This window comes from Podarcis filfolensis (assembly GCF_964270895.1).
Source record: "Podarcis filfolensis genome assembly, chromosome: 6".
Classification (NCBI taxonomy): domain Eukaryota; kingdom Metazoa; phylum Chordata; class Lepidosauria; order Squamata; family Lacertidae; genus Podarcis; species Podarcis filfolensis.
In genome coordinates this window covers 37,783,389-37,800,667 of record NC_139609.1, presented here as the reverse complement: position 1 = coordinate 37,800,667, position 17,279 = coordinate 37,783,389, and the positions used below count along the sequence as shown (strand labels likewise).

Here is a 17,279-nt window from a genome sequence, read left to right as displayed (position 1 = left end):
GGCCAGAACCTTGAACTGAGTTTGGATGCCACCTAGTAGCCAGCAACACTCTTTCAATCCTGGCGTAATATGGAGCATGCACCTAGGAATTCACCAGGCAGCTTTGGTTAACCCATTTACTAGCCTTCACTTTCCCCTCTCGGAGTGGAAATTAGTACAGGAATGCCAATGCAACATCACATTTTGTGAGACTCTGGCGAAACATCAGATGGCACACGGCATTTGCTGCTTCCGTGCATCTGATATTCTACTGCCAAGCTACTATATCATTCATAATAATAATAATAAAAACCTACGTATTGACAAAGATACCTCCCTCACTGGTTGCAATCCCTTTGGACTACATTGTGGCAACAGATTTGGGGGAAGTGGTTATTGTACAGATTTATTATGCACTTCACACAATAGTCATTTCAGAGGTTGAAGCTACTTTTCATTACCCACAGGTAACAGGTTCTGCATGCTCGGATCCCTATGGGATTCGGAGACATCGAATTCTGCTGTTGGTATGCTTATAACTGGAGCGTGTGCAGACCCAGCGCTTTGCTCTTCTGAACATGCGGTCAATTCTGATTTCTGGGGCTCAAGGCTACTATTTACTTCTTCCTGAAAGCTCCTTAGTGATAGTGATGATGTTGGCCCAATTAACCTCTCACTGTCTTCTTGGGCTGGGGACTGGGCTGAGACTTCCATGTTGCTTGCCCTGTTTTCATCCAGAAAAGGTTTCTGGTGTGACTTATCCTGGTGCTTCACTTCAGACTTGCTGCTTTCCACTGATACGATTTTAGCACAACTATGAGATGAGCATGAACTGCGAGCTGAAGGGACGGAGTTGTGGTGGTTAGCGAGTTTACTTCCAGATCTTGGAACTGGAATTGGCTTTGAGATGGGGATGTAGTCCACAAAAAGCACTCTATCCTTCTTACGGGGTTCTTCGGGGGAAGCTAACTCCTTCTCAAAAAAATCTGGAAGTTGGGATTTTATTCCTGAAATCAGGCTTCTAGATGAAATAGTACGGTATATGGCCAGCGTTGGATTCTCTCCACATACCATAAGGCCTTCTTTCTGACGCTGAGGCATGTTTGTTGAAATACTCCTTTCAGGGACCGTATGTCTGCTGAAAGTTTTTGTGACACTTCCACTCATCTTCTGAACAATCTCTTTCTGAGAACTTGTGAAGATATCATCACATGGTGTTTTCTTCACAGATAAAATCTGAACAGCGATGCGTTTTGGTTTCCCAGACAGGGCTGGCTTTTTCTTCCTCTTTGTAGTTTCATTGGGGGGAGAATTTTGTTTACTTCTGGTGATTGCAGTGGATTCATTATAGTTGTTTCGTAGGACCGGGTTTAGTTGCATGCATATTTCACCACTCCTATTCACACCATAAAATGCTCCATCCCCATACATAGAAAGACATGTATTCAATGCATGCTTCTTTACATACCCTTCATTGTGGCAATAGACGGGAAATGATTCACTTGACTTCTAGAGAAAGGAGGAGAGAAATGTTAAAACCTTTCACACCAACAAAACTGATATATTCATACATATGTAAGGGAAAAATCATACTGTCACCTAAACTTTAAACTTCTGTTTCCTAGAATTATATAAACACAGAAAACTGCCTTATACTAAATTTGAATATTGGTCCATTTAGCCCAGTATGGTTTACACTGACCAGCAACAAATCTTCAGGATTTTAGGCAGAACTCTCTCAGAGTGCTCCGTTGGAGATGCTAGGGATTAGACCTGGGCCTTCTGTGCACATATGCTCTGCCTAGCTCAGTGGTAAAGCTCATACTTTGCTTGCCTGGGGTTCAGTTCAGTCCCTGAAAGTCCTGGCTCCCACCCCAGACATTACAGCAGAATAAGAGAAAGACCTTTATTAAAGCGGAGTACAGTACAGGTGCAACAGCAGAAAAGGATTAACTCAATCCCAAAGCTCCTACAAACAGGATGGAGGAGTTAACCGAGTTAGGAGCCAGGCTAGAATCCCAAAGTCCAAGACCAGGGCATGAACCATATGAGAGCAGCGAAGGTGTCCCAACAAGTTCTCCTGCCCACTTGGCAAGCTTTTTTAGCTTGGTGAGAACGTCTAGCTTGTAGGCACGCACACTGCTAGGGCAAGTGCGTCTGTTCTCACCAGCAGAGGCATTGTCTGACCCTGGGAGTGCTTATTAGACCTGTGCCCACTAACTCCAGTTCAGCCACCTCAAGTCATAGCTCTGAGGTCTCTCCAGCCACCAACAGCACAGGTAGGAAGCAGCTAGAACTCCTGTTCCAGTATTGTTGTCTGCCAGGGAAGAGCTTTCTTCAGAAAGGCTTTGCTCTACTGTCTCAATCCCCCCTCCCCATTCCTCCAGTCTGCCATCCCAGATCTGAACCCAAAGGCACTATGTGACTCATGACATGAACATATCCAGGTAGGGATAGGAAGGACCCCTGTCTGAAACTCTGGAGAGCTGCTGTCAGTCAGTGTAGACAATACTGGATTAGATGGACCAGTGATCTAACATACTGAGTCATACTAAAGCAGTTTCCTTTGTGCATGGCCCATTCTTCCAAGAGCTCAGACTAGCATTTCAGCTTCACAATGACCCCATGAGATGGGCAAGGCTGTGAGATAATGACTTGCCCAAAAATACACACAGCTTTATAGCTAAGTAGCAATTTGACTGAAACGAGATTTCCCATATACAAGTTCAGCATTCTCAGGCACTGTATGACGCTGGCCCCATTTCTGTATTTGTAGTATTAGTAAATATGCTTTGAAAACAGATGAAGTCATTTGGGGTGGGGGATAGTACTTTGTAAACGAAGTCTTCTGATTGCAATGAGGGTTTAATTCAGCAGTAAATCATGCAGATATGCATTTCCCCGTATTTTCTGACACATTTCACTCAGGTCCTATAAAAAGATTACATCTGTGGGCTTAGATGTCAGTTAAGCCAGTTGCTAAAGGTCATGTGGTCAAGATAACATATAACATGGCAAGAATGTAAAAAAAAAAAGTATATTACCATCAGCATTAGTTGAACAGAATGCTGATTAGCTGCTATCCAATGGGAAATGGGACTTTCTGTGTGGTGTTTGTCCTACTCAGAATAAGCCTATTGAGGTTAGAAACATGACTTAGTTCATTAATTTCAATTGTCTATGCTTAGCAGTAGTTGGTTGAATACACTTCCCCATTAAAAAAAAAAGAGTTTTAAAATATACAACAAAAAATGTTTTCTTTTGGTCCTTCAAATAGGAATAACAGGGATAGTTGCACTGTGAAGTCTATTGGTTTATGATGTATTTTAGCAGCCTCTTGCCTAAGACAGCTACTGATTTAACTGATATATTAAGCCACGGGGATTTCCATTTTTGTCAACCAGTTCTTCATAAAGAATTCCCTTACATTCTGTAATTAGCAATGAGAATTCTTTCAAACCCTGTAACCTGTTTTTCCAGTGGGTATCTTAACATTGAGATCAGAATGGGAAATTCTTAATGTAACTATTTAATGTAACTACCTATAGAATTTTTTTAAAAACCCATTGAACAGGTGGAAGTGGTAGTGGTGGGGAGATGATATTACCGGTAAACTGTCACATTTTGGCCTTGAACTGCCAGCTCTGATCACTTTGGCATTTGGTTTTTCTATTTCATCCTCAATGCACAGAGGTACAGAAACCTTCTTCTTTTTCAGTACTGCATCCTCAAAGTGGGTAAAAGTCTTAATATTTTTTTCCTCATTGGTGAAATCGTATTTCCAAAGAGCGTCTCTGCATTTAAAAAAAAAAGTGATAGTAATAAGTGGTCACCAAACAATTAAATAAGCAATATTGCTGGGTATTGCTAGTTCCAACCCTGATATTACATTCTTCAAAAGTAATGTGTTATCAGCCCCGTCCTGTGGAACACTCTGCCAGTTGAGAGTCAGTGAGTGCCTTCTGTGCCCAATTTAAAAAATCTGCTAAAAACTTTTCTATTCTGTCAGGCCTATGCAGACAATTAAGAATACATTCCCACAATGGTTTACTGATGTTTGTTTTTCATTCCTTTTATCTTTTAACTTGTTTTTTTAAAAAAACTTTTTATGATTTTATTGTTTGGTTTTATGTTTTTATATTGTTGTAAACCACTGTGATATATTTTTTTATGATACAGTGGTATATAAATGTCTGTATGTATGAATGTATGTGTTCAGATAATGCCTTTTGCAAGAGCACCAGATCAATTATTCACCTGGTATGCTTCAAAGCCAGTAGTAATACTCCTATTAACAACAACAACATGCTTTTTCAATGAGTCAAGCACCTTGCACATGTTAATCTCAGTCATTCTTACAACAACCCTAGGTCACTGTCATTGTCCTCCGATTGTATAGCAGTTCTGCCGCCATGGCTGAGCTGTAATTTAACTAGGGAATCTCCTACATCTACAGCTCTCCCACATTTCATTAAATATACTCTCATTTTTTCCATAGGTTCTGGTGCATCTAAGAAAGCCTTTCCTACTCCCAGGAGGGGAAGGGGTTGTGAGCGGGAGACGATTCCTGCGTCATGCAGGGGCGCTCCGCCGCCTGCTTCAACTCCAGGGCTGGCGCCACGCCCCTCCCCGGTTGGGCACCCAATAGGGAAGCTCAACAGGGGCGTGGCTTGCTGCTCAAACACAGCCGCGCCAGCCATCCCCACCATTGCACACACATTTTCTTCGAGTCAAGAGGTCGTTGTTGCTACGCTCACGGAAGACAGGGAAGTACTTTGCCACGAGGCTTGGAGAGGGGGTATTGCGTTCTCTTGCTACTGGCCGGCTTAATCTGAGCTCATTCACAGAGACCAAAGCAATAGTACCGGTTTTCAGAAATACTATTCAATTCAAGTGCTCTCGATTTTATAGCACATTCACACATATTCTGCAGGGATATAGCTGCCAAAGACAGCTGCTCTGTCTAATCAGATGGCCAGTTCAACTTTACTGGGTGAGTCTGGAGAAGAAGAAAGCTGCTCCCAACCTACTTTCTATCCACGCTATGAATAATTGTAAAATATTTTGTCATGTTCCCAATTTTACTTGCCTTTTTATTTTAGCTACAAAACCCCAAACCTGACCCTGCTGTCCTTCAGTATAGTCCAACAGACATCAAAAGCCACATAAAATAATATAGTAAAGGTATTCTTGATCCTGATGTCAGACAGATCCAAAAAAATGTGTCCTGTAAGCCTCATAAAAGGGAGGGGCAAGTATATTGGAGTTTCATATGCCCCATGGATGCTACATTCTTGGGCAAACAGGAGCATTTTTCATACTCAAGCTGTGGCACTTTGATAGGCTCTGAACAATTTCATATATGTTAGGAGGAAATAAAAGTGAGATTGCCAAAGTGCTCTTTTGTAAGTATATCTGTTATATTTTATAAGTTTTATTTATTTTCTGACAGTGTTATTTTCTTGGAATCAAAAGGGAGGAAAAAGACTTCTTAGCTTAGCTTTCAACATATAATTGAAGGAAATTTATTCTGTAGGGAGACTGAGATTTCCATGGACTGTGGACTATAAAACAAAGACATGTAAAGACTCACAAATATTATTAGAGTCAGAGAAGGCATAAAAAGAACAAAGTATTTACAGAAAAGTGTTCTATATTTGTTACATATTAGAACCATAAGGTACAGGATAAAATACAATAATATGATGTATTGGTTGTTGTGTTAAATGAATAGTTGGGAAATATTATCTAAATATATTTTGAAATAATGATACTGTATCAAAATAGTATTTACTGATTTTTATTCAATTGTATTTATGGGAATTTGTTGACTTTGCATTTTATGTGTCCCACTAGTAATAAACAAAACCACTAGCTCTACACACACACACACACACACACATTTCTTATGGCAGGGCATCAGGAGAGGGATAGGGAGGAGAGCAATATAAAACTCCTACAAATGAAGGTCCTCTCCCTGCTACTTTATGTTGTGTATTGTGTCAAAGGATTTTATATCTGTATTATTATTGTCTGTATTTGCATTAGGGTAAAGTAACTGCCTTTTGGTTCCAGAGGGTACAGCTACTATTGGTTCATTTAAGCTGCTGTATTTGGATCCTCTGTCTTATTGGTTTCCTCCAAAAGGCAGGACTGTGATTGCCTGATATTGTTCCCTCCAAAATGTATCCGTTCTAGCTAGTTCCCTGTCCCTATAAATGTAGCTCTCCCCTCCTCAGTTCTCAGTCTTGTTTGCTGTAATAAAGAAGCGTTACTACAGAACTGTCTCCAGCATATTATGTCAAAAGAGCTGAAATCACAAACCCCACGTCACAACAACTGGCGATGAAGGTGGGATCCGGAATGCTGAGGAGCGGTTAAACGCAGCCCTGCCTCAGAGTCCGGATTGTAGCTAAGAACAAGACTCACTGGCCGGCTGAGAAGACGACCCTGCCCACAGGACAATGGAGAGTCCAAGGGTATTGTAGCCCTTCCAGCCATCAGAGCCCCATACGTGGGAAGACTACGTCGAACGCTTCGAGTTCTTCGCAGTGGCTCAAGGGATCACCAATGCCAGCAAAAGAAGGGCCACATTCCTGAGCTACTGTGGGCCTGAGACCTTCAAGCTGGCCAAGGCATTGCTTGCTCCAGCGAAGCTAAGTGAGACACCTCTCAAAGATATTCTTGCCTGCCTGACAAGCCATTTGGCGCCTACTGAGACCAACATGGCCCGGCGGTTGGAGTTTCAGAAGAGGCAGCAGCGTGCTGGGGAGTCTGTATCTGCATTCCTAGCTGAACTGCGGAAGCTCGCTCAGCACTGCGACTTCCAAGATCTGGAAGAGACTCTCCTGGATCGGTTTATCAGTGGTCTGAGCAGCAAGAAAGCCAGAAGACGCATCGTGGCTAAAGAAGAGGTTACCCTTGCTTCAGCCTTGAAGGAGGCCACCGCCACGGAGAATTATGAAAGAGAGGAGCTTGATGCCAGTCGCAAGGCCCCTAAGCCACAGATAGAAGTTGCGCATGCCATAGACGAGCTAGAGGCTACTCCGAGCCAAAGCCCAGTCCGTGGGGTCAAGTCAGTGCGTCAGGCCTGCACAGTGCACAAAGATCACCGAGGCAGGTGCCCTGGTTGTGGCGGAAACCATGAGCGGAAGAGTTGTCGTTTCCGGGATGCTATGTGCCGGACGTGCGGGAAGACAGGTCACATCGCCAGGGTCTGTAGATCAGCGGCGTTGGGAGCAACAGGAGCAACTAGACTGGAGCATCGCAGACCATCCATGGCAAACCATGTTCTAAAGGACTGCCACTACGTAACGGAGATCAAGGGGAGGGTCGTGCAGTTTCCAGCGCAAGGCAAGGCACACGTCAAGGTGAAGATTGAGGGTCAGCTGTGCGACATGGAGGTGGACTCCGGATCTGGATTCACTATCGTGTCGGACCAGACCGCGAGGACTTTCTTCCCCAGGGGTAAGTTGCCCCCTCTGGAGCCCTTCCCGGCAACCTTGCAGTCATACTCAGCGGGCCGCATCCATGTCATGGGAATGTGTGCCGTGAGAGTACAGTTCCGGGACAAACAGGCGGTACTCAAACTGGTGATTGCGGAGGGCAGTCGCCCCAGTCTCCTGGGCACTGACTGGTTCCCCGCCCTGGGACTGAGTATATCAGGGCTTAATTCAATCCAAACCTGCCCTGAGATGAGTGAGGCATTATGCAAAGAATTTGCTGGTCTCTTTCATGGAAAACTGGGTTGTTATAAAGGGCCCCCAGTTGACTTCGAATTGGACCCTGGGGTGGCCCCAATCCGACTCAAACCAAGGCGAGTGCCATTTGCACTGCAACCCAAGATCGAAGCAGAGCTGGATAAATTGGTCAAGCAGGGAGTTCTCTCACCCGTGGACTCTGCTAAGTGGGAGACTCCAATCGTCACGCCCCTTAAAGCAAATGGGGAAGTCAGGATCTGTGCAGATTACAAATGTACTATCAATAAGGCACTCAGGGGAAACTCTTTTTTTTTTTTTAAATAATTTTTATTAACTGGCCAATCACATCAAATTAAATCACATCACATAAATTCCAAATTACAAAGCCAAATTTTTAAATTTTGTTGGGGGAACCCATACTTCAAGATCCAAAGGGGGATTCAAATCATCTTCTTATTACTGCGTTAGTGTCCAAATCAGTCCCAATCAGTCCAGACAAAGTTCATAATTCTATCCAGTCTTATCTTGGTGTTTCCACATCATATCTTGTTCATATAATTTCTCTTTTTCTTTTACGATCTCTTCTGTTAGTCTCCTTAAGCCGATAAGCAAATATAATAATCCTGTGTGAATTTCCCGTTCTTTCAATCTAAGTCCAGATGGTTTCCATATATCTCCTTCGTAGATAACATCACTCTTTCCATCATAAATCAGGCATTTTTCGCTCTTAAATCCCACAGAGGAGTTAATCCACGATATGTAAACAGCACTATTTCTCTCTTTCTCCTCCCAGACCCAAGAGCTCCAACAATGCCTCCCAAGATGGCGACGGCATTTTTAACTGCGTCATTCCAAAACTCTTAACTTTCCAGCTTCGTCTTGAAACATTGCTTTGGTTCGAAAGTTTATCTCCACACAGCCTTAAATCACAGCTTAAGTCCTTAAAGTTCTGACTTATTAGGGGAGGGGATTCTTGTTAAATCACGTGGCACTCAGGGGAAACTCATACCCCATTCCAGTCGTATCACATCTGTTGGCTAAACTGGCTGGGGGCAAGGTGTTCGCCAAAATTGACCTGGCACAAGCTTACCAACAGCTGCAAGTAACCCCACAATCAGCGGAAGCACAGACTATTGTCACACATAAAGGGGCGTTCAGAGTTAACAGATTACAGTTTGGAGTTTGTGTGGCCCCAGGGATTTTTCAAGGGCTCATGGAACGCCTGTTAAGAGGTCTGCCGGGGGTCTTGCCATTTTTTGATGACGTTTTGATTGCTGGAAAAGACCCACAGGAACTGGTTGCGCGTGTCCGTGCAGTGTTGCTCAAGTTCAAGGAGGTGGGGTTGCAACTGAAAAAGGAAAAATGCAGTTTTGGGGTGCCAACTGTGGATTTCTTGGGGTTTAAAATTGATGCATCAGGCATCCACCCCACAGATGCTAAGATTAAGGCCATCATCGAGGCACCACGACCACAGAACAAGACGCAGTTGCAGTCATTCCTGGGACTTATTAACTTTTATCATTCGTTCTTACCCCAGAAAGCTTCGGTAGCTAAACCATTACATCGACTGTTGCAGAAAAAGAATGTGTGGCGATGGGGGCAGGGGCAGCAGAAGGCTTTTGACTCCTTGCGAGGAATGCTGAGTAGCAGGAGCGTCCTTGCTCATTATGATGAGTCGAAGCCGCTGGTCCTGGCATGTGATGCCTCTCAATACGGCCTGGGGGCGGTGCTGAGTCATAGGGAACCGGATGGGTCGGAAAAGCCCATCTCTTTCTATTCCCGTACGTTGTCGCCCACGGAGCGCAACTATGCTCAAATTGACAAAGAGGCGCTTGCAATTGTGGCAGGAATCAAAAAGTTCCATGATTATGTGTATGGTCGCCACTTCTCCACTGAAACGGACCACAAACCACTGTTAGGGTTGTTCAACCCGAACAAACAAACGCCACAAATACTCTCCCCCAGAATGTTGCGTTGGCCTATATTCCTGAACGGGTTCCAGTACACCTTGACCCATGTGCCGGGGAAACGGTTGTGCCACGCTGATGCGCTGAGTCGATTGCCTCTTCCTGGCGGGAGCAATGTGGATCCTGCTCCAGCGGAGCACATAATGATGCTGGAAACACTTTCGGGGGCTCCTGTAACGGCTACTGATATAGCTGAGAAAACGAGGAAAGATGCTGTTCTCTCCCGTGTGCTCACTTGGGTGGGGAGGGGGTGGCCAGGTGGTCCGCATGAAGACAAATTCAGGCCTTATGCGACAAGGCAGCACGAGTTGTCCATGCATAAGGGTTGTCTCCTGTGGGGAGATAGGGTGATCATCCCAGCACCACTGAGAAACAGGGTTCTTGAGACGCTTCACATGGGACACCCGGGAATGGTCAGGATGAATTCGCTAGCCCAATGTTATGTGTGGTGGCCTAGAATGGACCAGAACATAGAACAATGGGTACGAACATGCAAGGCATGCCAAGAGGTGCGGCCAGAAGTGGCCAGAGCACCAGTTCACTGGTGGGAGCAGTCCAGATCTCCCTGGAGCCAGCTGCACTTAGATTTTGCTGGGCCATTCCAGGGGAAGGTCTTTTTGGTTATCGTCGATGCATATTCCAAATGGTTAGAAGTGGCGATGGTCCCTAGCATGGCATCAGCTGCCGTAATCAAGGTGTTGAGGCGGCTGTTTGCAACCCACGGGTTACCTGAGACCATTGTATCAGATAATGGGGCAGCTTTTGTATCCCAAGAATTCAGGGCATTCTTGGCTGATAACTTCATAAGAGGGGTCACATCCACGCCCTTTCACCCATCCTCCAATGGGCAGGCTGAGCGCATGGTAAGAACAGCCAAAGAATCCATTGTGCGCTTAATGGAGGGTAACTGGTCAGCTCGCATCGCGCGAATGTTATTTTTGCAGCATGCGACGCCGTGTACTGCGACGGGCAAGTCGCCAGTTGAGCTGCTCTTGGGTAGAAGACTGGTAACGGTGCTGGATTATGTCCACCCCGATAAAATGCCAAACCGTAATTCAAGAGCAACCCCCCAGGCTGAGGCTGACACAACAAGGTATCTCGCCCCTGAAGATCTGGTCTGGGTGAGGAACTATTCACGAGGTTCGCGGTGGGTGGCTGGTGTGGTCACCCGGACTAGTGGACCAGTGTCCTACTATGTGACCTTGGAAAATGGGCAAGTTTGGAAGAGACATATAGATCAGCTGAGGCGCCGGGCGCTCAGCAGGGAGGGGTCAGATAATTCATCCCTGGCTAACGACGCAGAGCTGCAAGACCAGAGTGAAAATGGCCCAGAGGTGCAGTCACCAGGGGCTTCAGCAAATGAACCAGGGTCTGCTAGTCCTCAGGAGGACGAGGTACAGGTAGGGGACCCTGCGATGTCTGGGACTCCATCTGTTCCTGACGAAACCCCTATAGCACCCCCCCTACCACAGGTAACATCCAATCCAGAACCGGCAACACCTGTTGTCAGGAGATCAAGTAGAAGTTGTAGGACCCCACAGTACCTGAGAGATTACATCTGCGGTGCTCACTAGGGGGGGAGGGGTGTTGTGTATTGAGTCAAAGGATTTTATATCTGTATTATTATTGTCTGTATTTGCATTAGGGTAAAGTAACTGCCTTTTGGTTCCAGAGGGTACAGCTACTATTGGTTCATTTAAGCTGCTGTATTTGGATCCTCTGTCTTATTGGTTTCCTCCAAAAGGCAGGACTGTGATTGCCTGATATTGTTCCCTCCAAAATGTATCCGTTCTAGCTAGTTCCCTGTCCCTATAAATGTAGCTCTCCCCTCCTCAGTTCTCAGTCTTGTTTGCTTTAATAAAGAAGTGTTACTACAGAACTGTCTCCAGCATATTATGTCAAGAGAGCTGAAATCACAAACCCCGCGTCACAACACTTTATATAACCTTCTATTCTATTTCTGAAATTTTGAGTATAGTGCCCACACTAATTTTAGCCAAAATTACACCACCCAAGCACAAAAGGGGCAGGTATGGGCAGAATCTGGAGAATCCCAAGGAAGGCACAAGTAAAAATATATATCAGTATCAATAAATCACTGTTCACCCACCCACCTGCACTGGCCTCCTGCCTCTGTCTCCCTCCTCTTTGCCTTCCAATGCTGTTGCAATGGTCCAGTGGTCCACAGTGCCATCTGTCTGTGGCCAAGCACACTACAGCATTGTGACACCCTTGCATTTTTATTATATAATAAATTATATGAGCTTTCATTTATAAAAAGTAAGCCTCTAGCCCTACTAGAAGGAACATTATAAAGCAAAATATGCAATTTCTGTGAGATAGTCTGGTTGTTCCTGCCTTTTCAGTGTTTTTAGCCAGTGAGTGAAGTCAGAACTATGATTGATTAGAGATATTTGGACGCAAGTCCATAAGAATCCTTGCCCGCCCCCTTGTTGGGACAGAACACTGGATGTTGGGAGCAGCTTTATTCTTTTACTGGGCAATTATTATTATTATTTATTGAATTTATTTACTGTCCTATAACCGGAGGTCTCAGGGCGGTTCACTGAATAAAATCAAAATATAAAACCCCATAATCAAAGTAAAAGTAACAAATCATTAACCCCCTCAAAAACGCCCCATTTTAAAAGGGCATAGGAAAATACTGACTCCTTACTATATTATCTACAAAATTTTTAAAAATAAAAAATAAAGTATGCCACTCTGCATTCTAGTCTCCTCCTCTCCAGTGGCTACAGGCCTAAGACAACTCCTCTTAGGAATCAATCCTCTGTGTAGTTGAACACAAGTAGGACTTGTGCATTGGTAAAACATGCAGTAGTCAGGCTAGATTAAGATTGGCTGAAGCCTTGAAGCTGTACTAATTTGCAGGGTTATCCCCCCCAAATGGACCTTTATATATACATTTATATATACATCACTTTGGTGAAAGGAACCAAAATTTGATGCCTGATACAAGCACCACATCCTCCTTTGCAGCCATTTTATGCCTCCTTCTACATCTTCTCAACAGCCATGTGAGGGCGGTTAGGCTAAGAGTTGGTGATTGACCCAAGCAAAAATGAAAAGGGATTGTGAATTATGAAACTGCAGCTGCCCAGAGTATGCTCTTTTTATCCAAGTTGTCAAAGTGCTTTTTTATTGTGTTTTGGTGAGAGCTGTGAAACTGCACGTGCTTTTTTTTGTAGTCCCTGAAAGCTTACATAGTGTACATTTGTTACATCGATTAATATTTTCCGGCACCATATTTCATGCATTCCTTCTTGGGAGAAGGGGGCCGCTATTTGGGAACCGCACAGGGGCCCCCAATTTGGTTTTAATTTGGTGTTGCAGCTCATACAATAAAGATGTGACTAAAAATAAAGAAATCAGATCAGGTTATAGCTAACTTGTGGCAGCCCAGATGTTGCTGGGCTCGAACTAGCATCAGCCACAGCCGGCATGCCCCATTGTCAGGCAAGATGGGAGCTGTCGTGCAATAACATCTGTAGGGCCATAGCTTAGTCACCATTGAGTTAAATGCTATGCTAATACATTATAACAAGAAATCTATGTGCACTATTATTCCTGATTATGAATAGTTACCTTTTGTTCAGGTTATCTTGTAACGAATGGACATTTGTACAGGATTTGACTTTACCCTTTCTCTTCAGTTCCTGATCAACTCCATGTTTGGCTTCATCATAAACACCTGAAAAGACAATGAAATTTATTGCATCTCACAAATACAATAGCATAGACAAGATAAAAGTGGCTTTTCACAGAGAACACTCATAGTAACTTATATTAAATAATAACTTGAAGTTAGATAAAGTAGAGAATATGGGGGTGCAGGGTAGCACCACTGTGGTTCCGTGGTTGGTCTGAGAGCTGATTCAGATACGAAAGCTCGGCATGGAGCCTCTGTCATTTCTAAGCTGCTTATAGGCAAGCCACAAAGAGAACCTCCATACTTGCCCTAAACTACGGTTTTTCAATGAAATTATAAGCATCTGGTTTATTTTCATCATAATTACATATAAATCAAAATATAACTACGTCAATACATTCTAACAAATATTTTATTTTGTACTCAAAAGGTAAGGAAATTTGTTTTAAGAAGTGCACGAGATATATCAAATAATATATGCAGAAACAAATCTTTGTCTGCAGTCCCAGTTTAGGCAAATGCTGCTGGTTCAAAAACCATCCCTAGTTTTCCCAGCCTTTGGGGGTGAAACTCAACGATTGGACTATGACTTTTTCAGTGATGGTCTGTTTCTCACTGAGATGGTTCTTCCAAAGTGCTATGTAATGGCTACTATGGTTTTTGTTAGTAATTTTTATTATTTATTTTTCTCCAACCTTTTCCCACAACAGCAGTTGTCCGTCCATCCTCACGACTGGTTCCTGTAAATACACTCCTGTGATAATCATCCATGCCACTCAGAGATTTCCTTTCATCCTGGTTGTTGGGAAACATTTTTTGTGCATATGTCAAAGCAGTTATATGGACTTACAGCAATTATCCTATGCAAGCAATATCACTTTGGGCTACAATTAAATGATATAGACCCATATGAAAACAACATGTCTTTGATATAATTGACTCAAATTGCAAATGTTCTTTTAATACTTTGAGTTAGGTTTTATCATGTCACATGCAAGATTGTCCCATATCAAATTACACAAGAACTAGTCACATTTCTTCTGTATTCAAAATGCCTCTGTAGTCAACATAAGGCTATATTTTGGGTGGTGTCTCAGGCCTAAAGTGTAGTGGATAGAGTGTTAAACTAGGAATTGGGAGACCAAGATTCGAATTCCTACTCAGCCATGAAGGTCACTTGGTGACCTTGGGCCAGTCATTGCCTCTCAGCATAACTTCCCTCACAGGGATGTTGAGAGGATAAAATGTGAAGGAAGGGGAACCACGTATTGAACACATTAATATATTTTAAAACATGCAGGTTTTTAGATCCTCTTTGATCCTAAACCAGAGGATCCTATAAACAGGTTTGTATTGTTAAGGATGATTTCATAGGAAAAAATAGTGTGTGGTTCTAAATGTAATTTGTAATTACAAAAATTACTACTTATGCAAGTATTATACTTATGCAAGTATTATACTTATACTTATATGTGTTAAATAAATATTCAAGAAAGCCTTTGCTATTTCTTTCACTATTCTGATTTCCTCCCTTGAGGCTTATTTGTCCCATTTATATAATCTGCCATTCTAAATTGCATCCCACATAAGAGGGACAGAGTTGTTTAGTTTAACATTTAATGATTTTTATCTAAAATAATCTTTTTTTTAAATAGTTGGGATTAGCAGGCAATCAGAATGACCGACACTATCCTCCTGAAGGAAAACATTCCTTTCTTCTGCAGACTATTATGAGAACATTTGGCAGTAACACAGAATTGGTGTATTACGCAACACTGTGCATCATTGTTAAAACAACCCAGGCTGCTTAGCACTGTCAAAGCCATGCAGATTTCCTCCATCAGTGGTACAGGGTTGCCATACAATCTAATTGGCTTCCTCTTTAATACATCATGCAAACATATGTTTTGACCAAAAATAACAATATCTAACTAACCACCACCACCGATTAACTTTTCAGAAAATAAGAACCAGTTGACCCATATACCATACAAGTGTGCTAGATAAATTATTTTACAGAATTATTTTAATTATTAATAATTAGTAAATTATTTTACAGAAACAGCAAGAAAACGCTTGGCAGCATGGCTCACCTCTGACATTCTCCCAGGTCTTTTCTGAACTTCTGTGGCGGAATGAGTAGATTTAAGTCTTTGTTTTAGTTTCAGGAGCGTGAAACCTCCATCTAGAGCCTCTATGTTCACTGAAAAAAACATTAAAATGTGAATAAATCACATTTTTGATGTTGTCTCTAATGTTATTGGTCATCCACCGAACTCAAACCCAGCTCTGGATCTTCTTTTACTTGACACAGATCTAGATTCTCTCCCCTCATACAAAAAAGGAACTCACTGCCATGCTGTTTACTGCTGCCTGTTTAGAGACTGACTCCCATTGTAAGGACTCCAAAGGACAATTTCTGACAGGATGGCTAGAAAAAGTTTGGGATTTTTGGCTCTTTCTGGGCACCTAATGCAACATGGAAGGGTTATTAGAGGTCAAACTGGACATGATCATTTCAATAATGTGTGATCACCATGTAAAGAGAAGTGATGTTAATGTAAGACCTCCACTACTCATGCCTCCTTATGGAGAGGTTATGTCACAGATAGTTAAACCCTTGACAATGTGTTCAATGTTTCAGTTATTTTACAGTGTCCCCACTCAACTTTTATTTTTATATGCAGTTGATATATGCATGTAACACTGTACAGGCTTTGTTGGAACTAACTGATGCTATTTTACTGCAAATTAAAAAGTATATATTCTATTAAAAAATCAAAGTGCACAGCACTGAAGTCCACTGGAATAATTCAGAGTTTGTCTTCAATGGGCAGAATTTGATGAATGCGGTGCAAGCATCAAGTACACATCTCTGCATGCCTTAAAATACATCTGGAATGGTCAGACAGATCATCAGATTTAAGGCAATCCCATATCCTATATTATACTGCATACTAATATTGACCACATTCTCCTAGTGTGGATCCTTTTGGAGTCAAAATGGTGCCATCAACACAGAAGAGGAAGGTACCATCAGGCTTGGGGGAACTCTAGTTGCAGAAGTATTAAAAAGGGGGGGGAGGGTGTGGAATGTTCCAAACCAATTCCCTGCCTTAAATAAAAACAGCACACATACCTCTCTGATTAGTTGTTTTATGTTTCAGGTAGCTTGGAGCACTAAATAGCCTCACAACAGGTTTTCCAGAGTGATCCTTCCTTTGTGTTGACTGAGATTGGGGCCTAACAGTAATACAATAACAACAGCTGTAAACTACGGGAAACATTATATGGCTGGATACGGTTAAATTGCTTGGGAAAGGCAGCAGAAAAGAATGTCCGCATTTTGTCAACTTTAAAGAGATTGTTTTAATTGACATGTTGGTTTTTACGGGATTACTTTTATTTACACACTAGTTTATTTCTTAAATGTTATAGTCCGTTCTTTCAACATAAAGTTCTATTTAAAAAAATTAAATTATTTTAAAATAAATTTCAGGACAGATTTCAACAAAATCATAAAGCAGTGAACAAAACAACCCAAGTGTAACAAAACAGCATTGTGGGTGGGGGCAGCCATGCAATCCTTGAAGCTGGAGACGTGAGGCTGTTGGACAGGGTCGCCCTGGGTTCTTATTCACTAAATTTATGTCCCATTCTTTCTCCAACAAACTCAAAGCACCAAACCTGGTACTCCCCCTTTTATTTCCCCCCAACTCCCTGTGAGGTAGCTTAGGCCCAAAGCTTAGGCACACATCTCTTACTTTTGGAATGCATGCAAGCATGCATATCACATACATACACAATGAATATGTTCCTGCAAGATAAGGGTTAGTGTAACCCTCAGCAGAAAGGTGGAAGGCATTTGATCCACAGAAATGTTTGTTTGTTCTGTACAAACTCAACAGACCTGCCACGCTAGTAAGCTTTCATTGTGCTTGCAGCACATGGGGGACATAGCTG

At 42.8% G+C, this 17,279-nt stretch overlaps 1 protein-coding gene across 4 annotated transcripts in view; it reads right to left on the bottom strand.

Annotated features, from left to right (window-relative positions):
- Positions 1 to 358: 358 nt before the first annotated feature.
- Positions 359 to 17,279, bottom strand: part of LOC310765740 (uncharacterized protein C1orf141 homolog) — a 45,600-nt gene continuing 28,679 nt past the window's right edge. For all 4 annotated transcript variants that reach the window (XM_083621160.1, XM_083621159.1, XM_083621161.1 and 1 more), the window contains 6 exons: positions 16,456 to 16,559; positions 15,410 to 15,519; positions 14,012 to 14,111; positions 13,253 to 13,358; positions 3,587 to 3,773; positions 359 to 1,488 (listed from right to left, as the gene is read on the bottom strand). In XM_083621160.1, the coding sequence (XP_083477286.1) occupies positions 427 to 1,488; positions 3,587 to 3,773; positions 13,253 to 13,358; positions 14,012 to 14,111; positions 15,410 to 15,519; positions 16,456 to 16,559 (1,669 nt within the window). In that variant the 3' untranslated portion in view covers positions 359 to 426. The remainder of the gene's footprint in view (positions 1,489 to 3,586; positions 3,774 to 13,252; positions 13,359 to 14,011; positions 14,112 to 15,409; positions 15,520 to 16,455; positions 16,560 to 17,279) is intronic.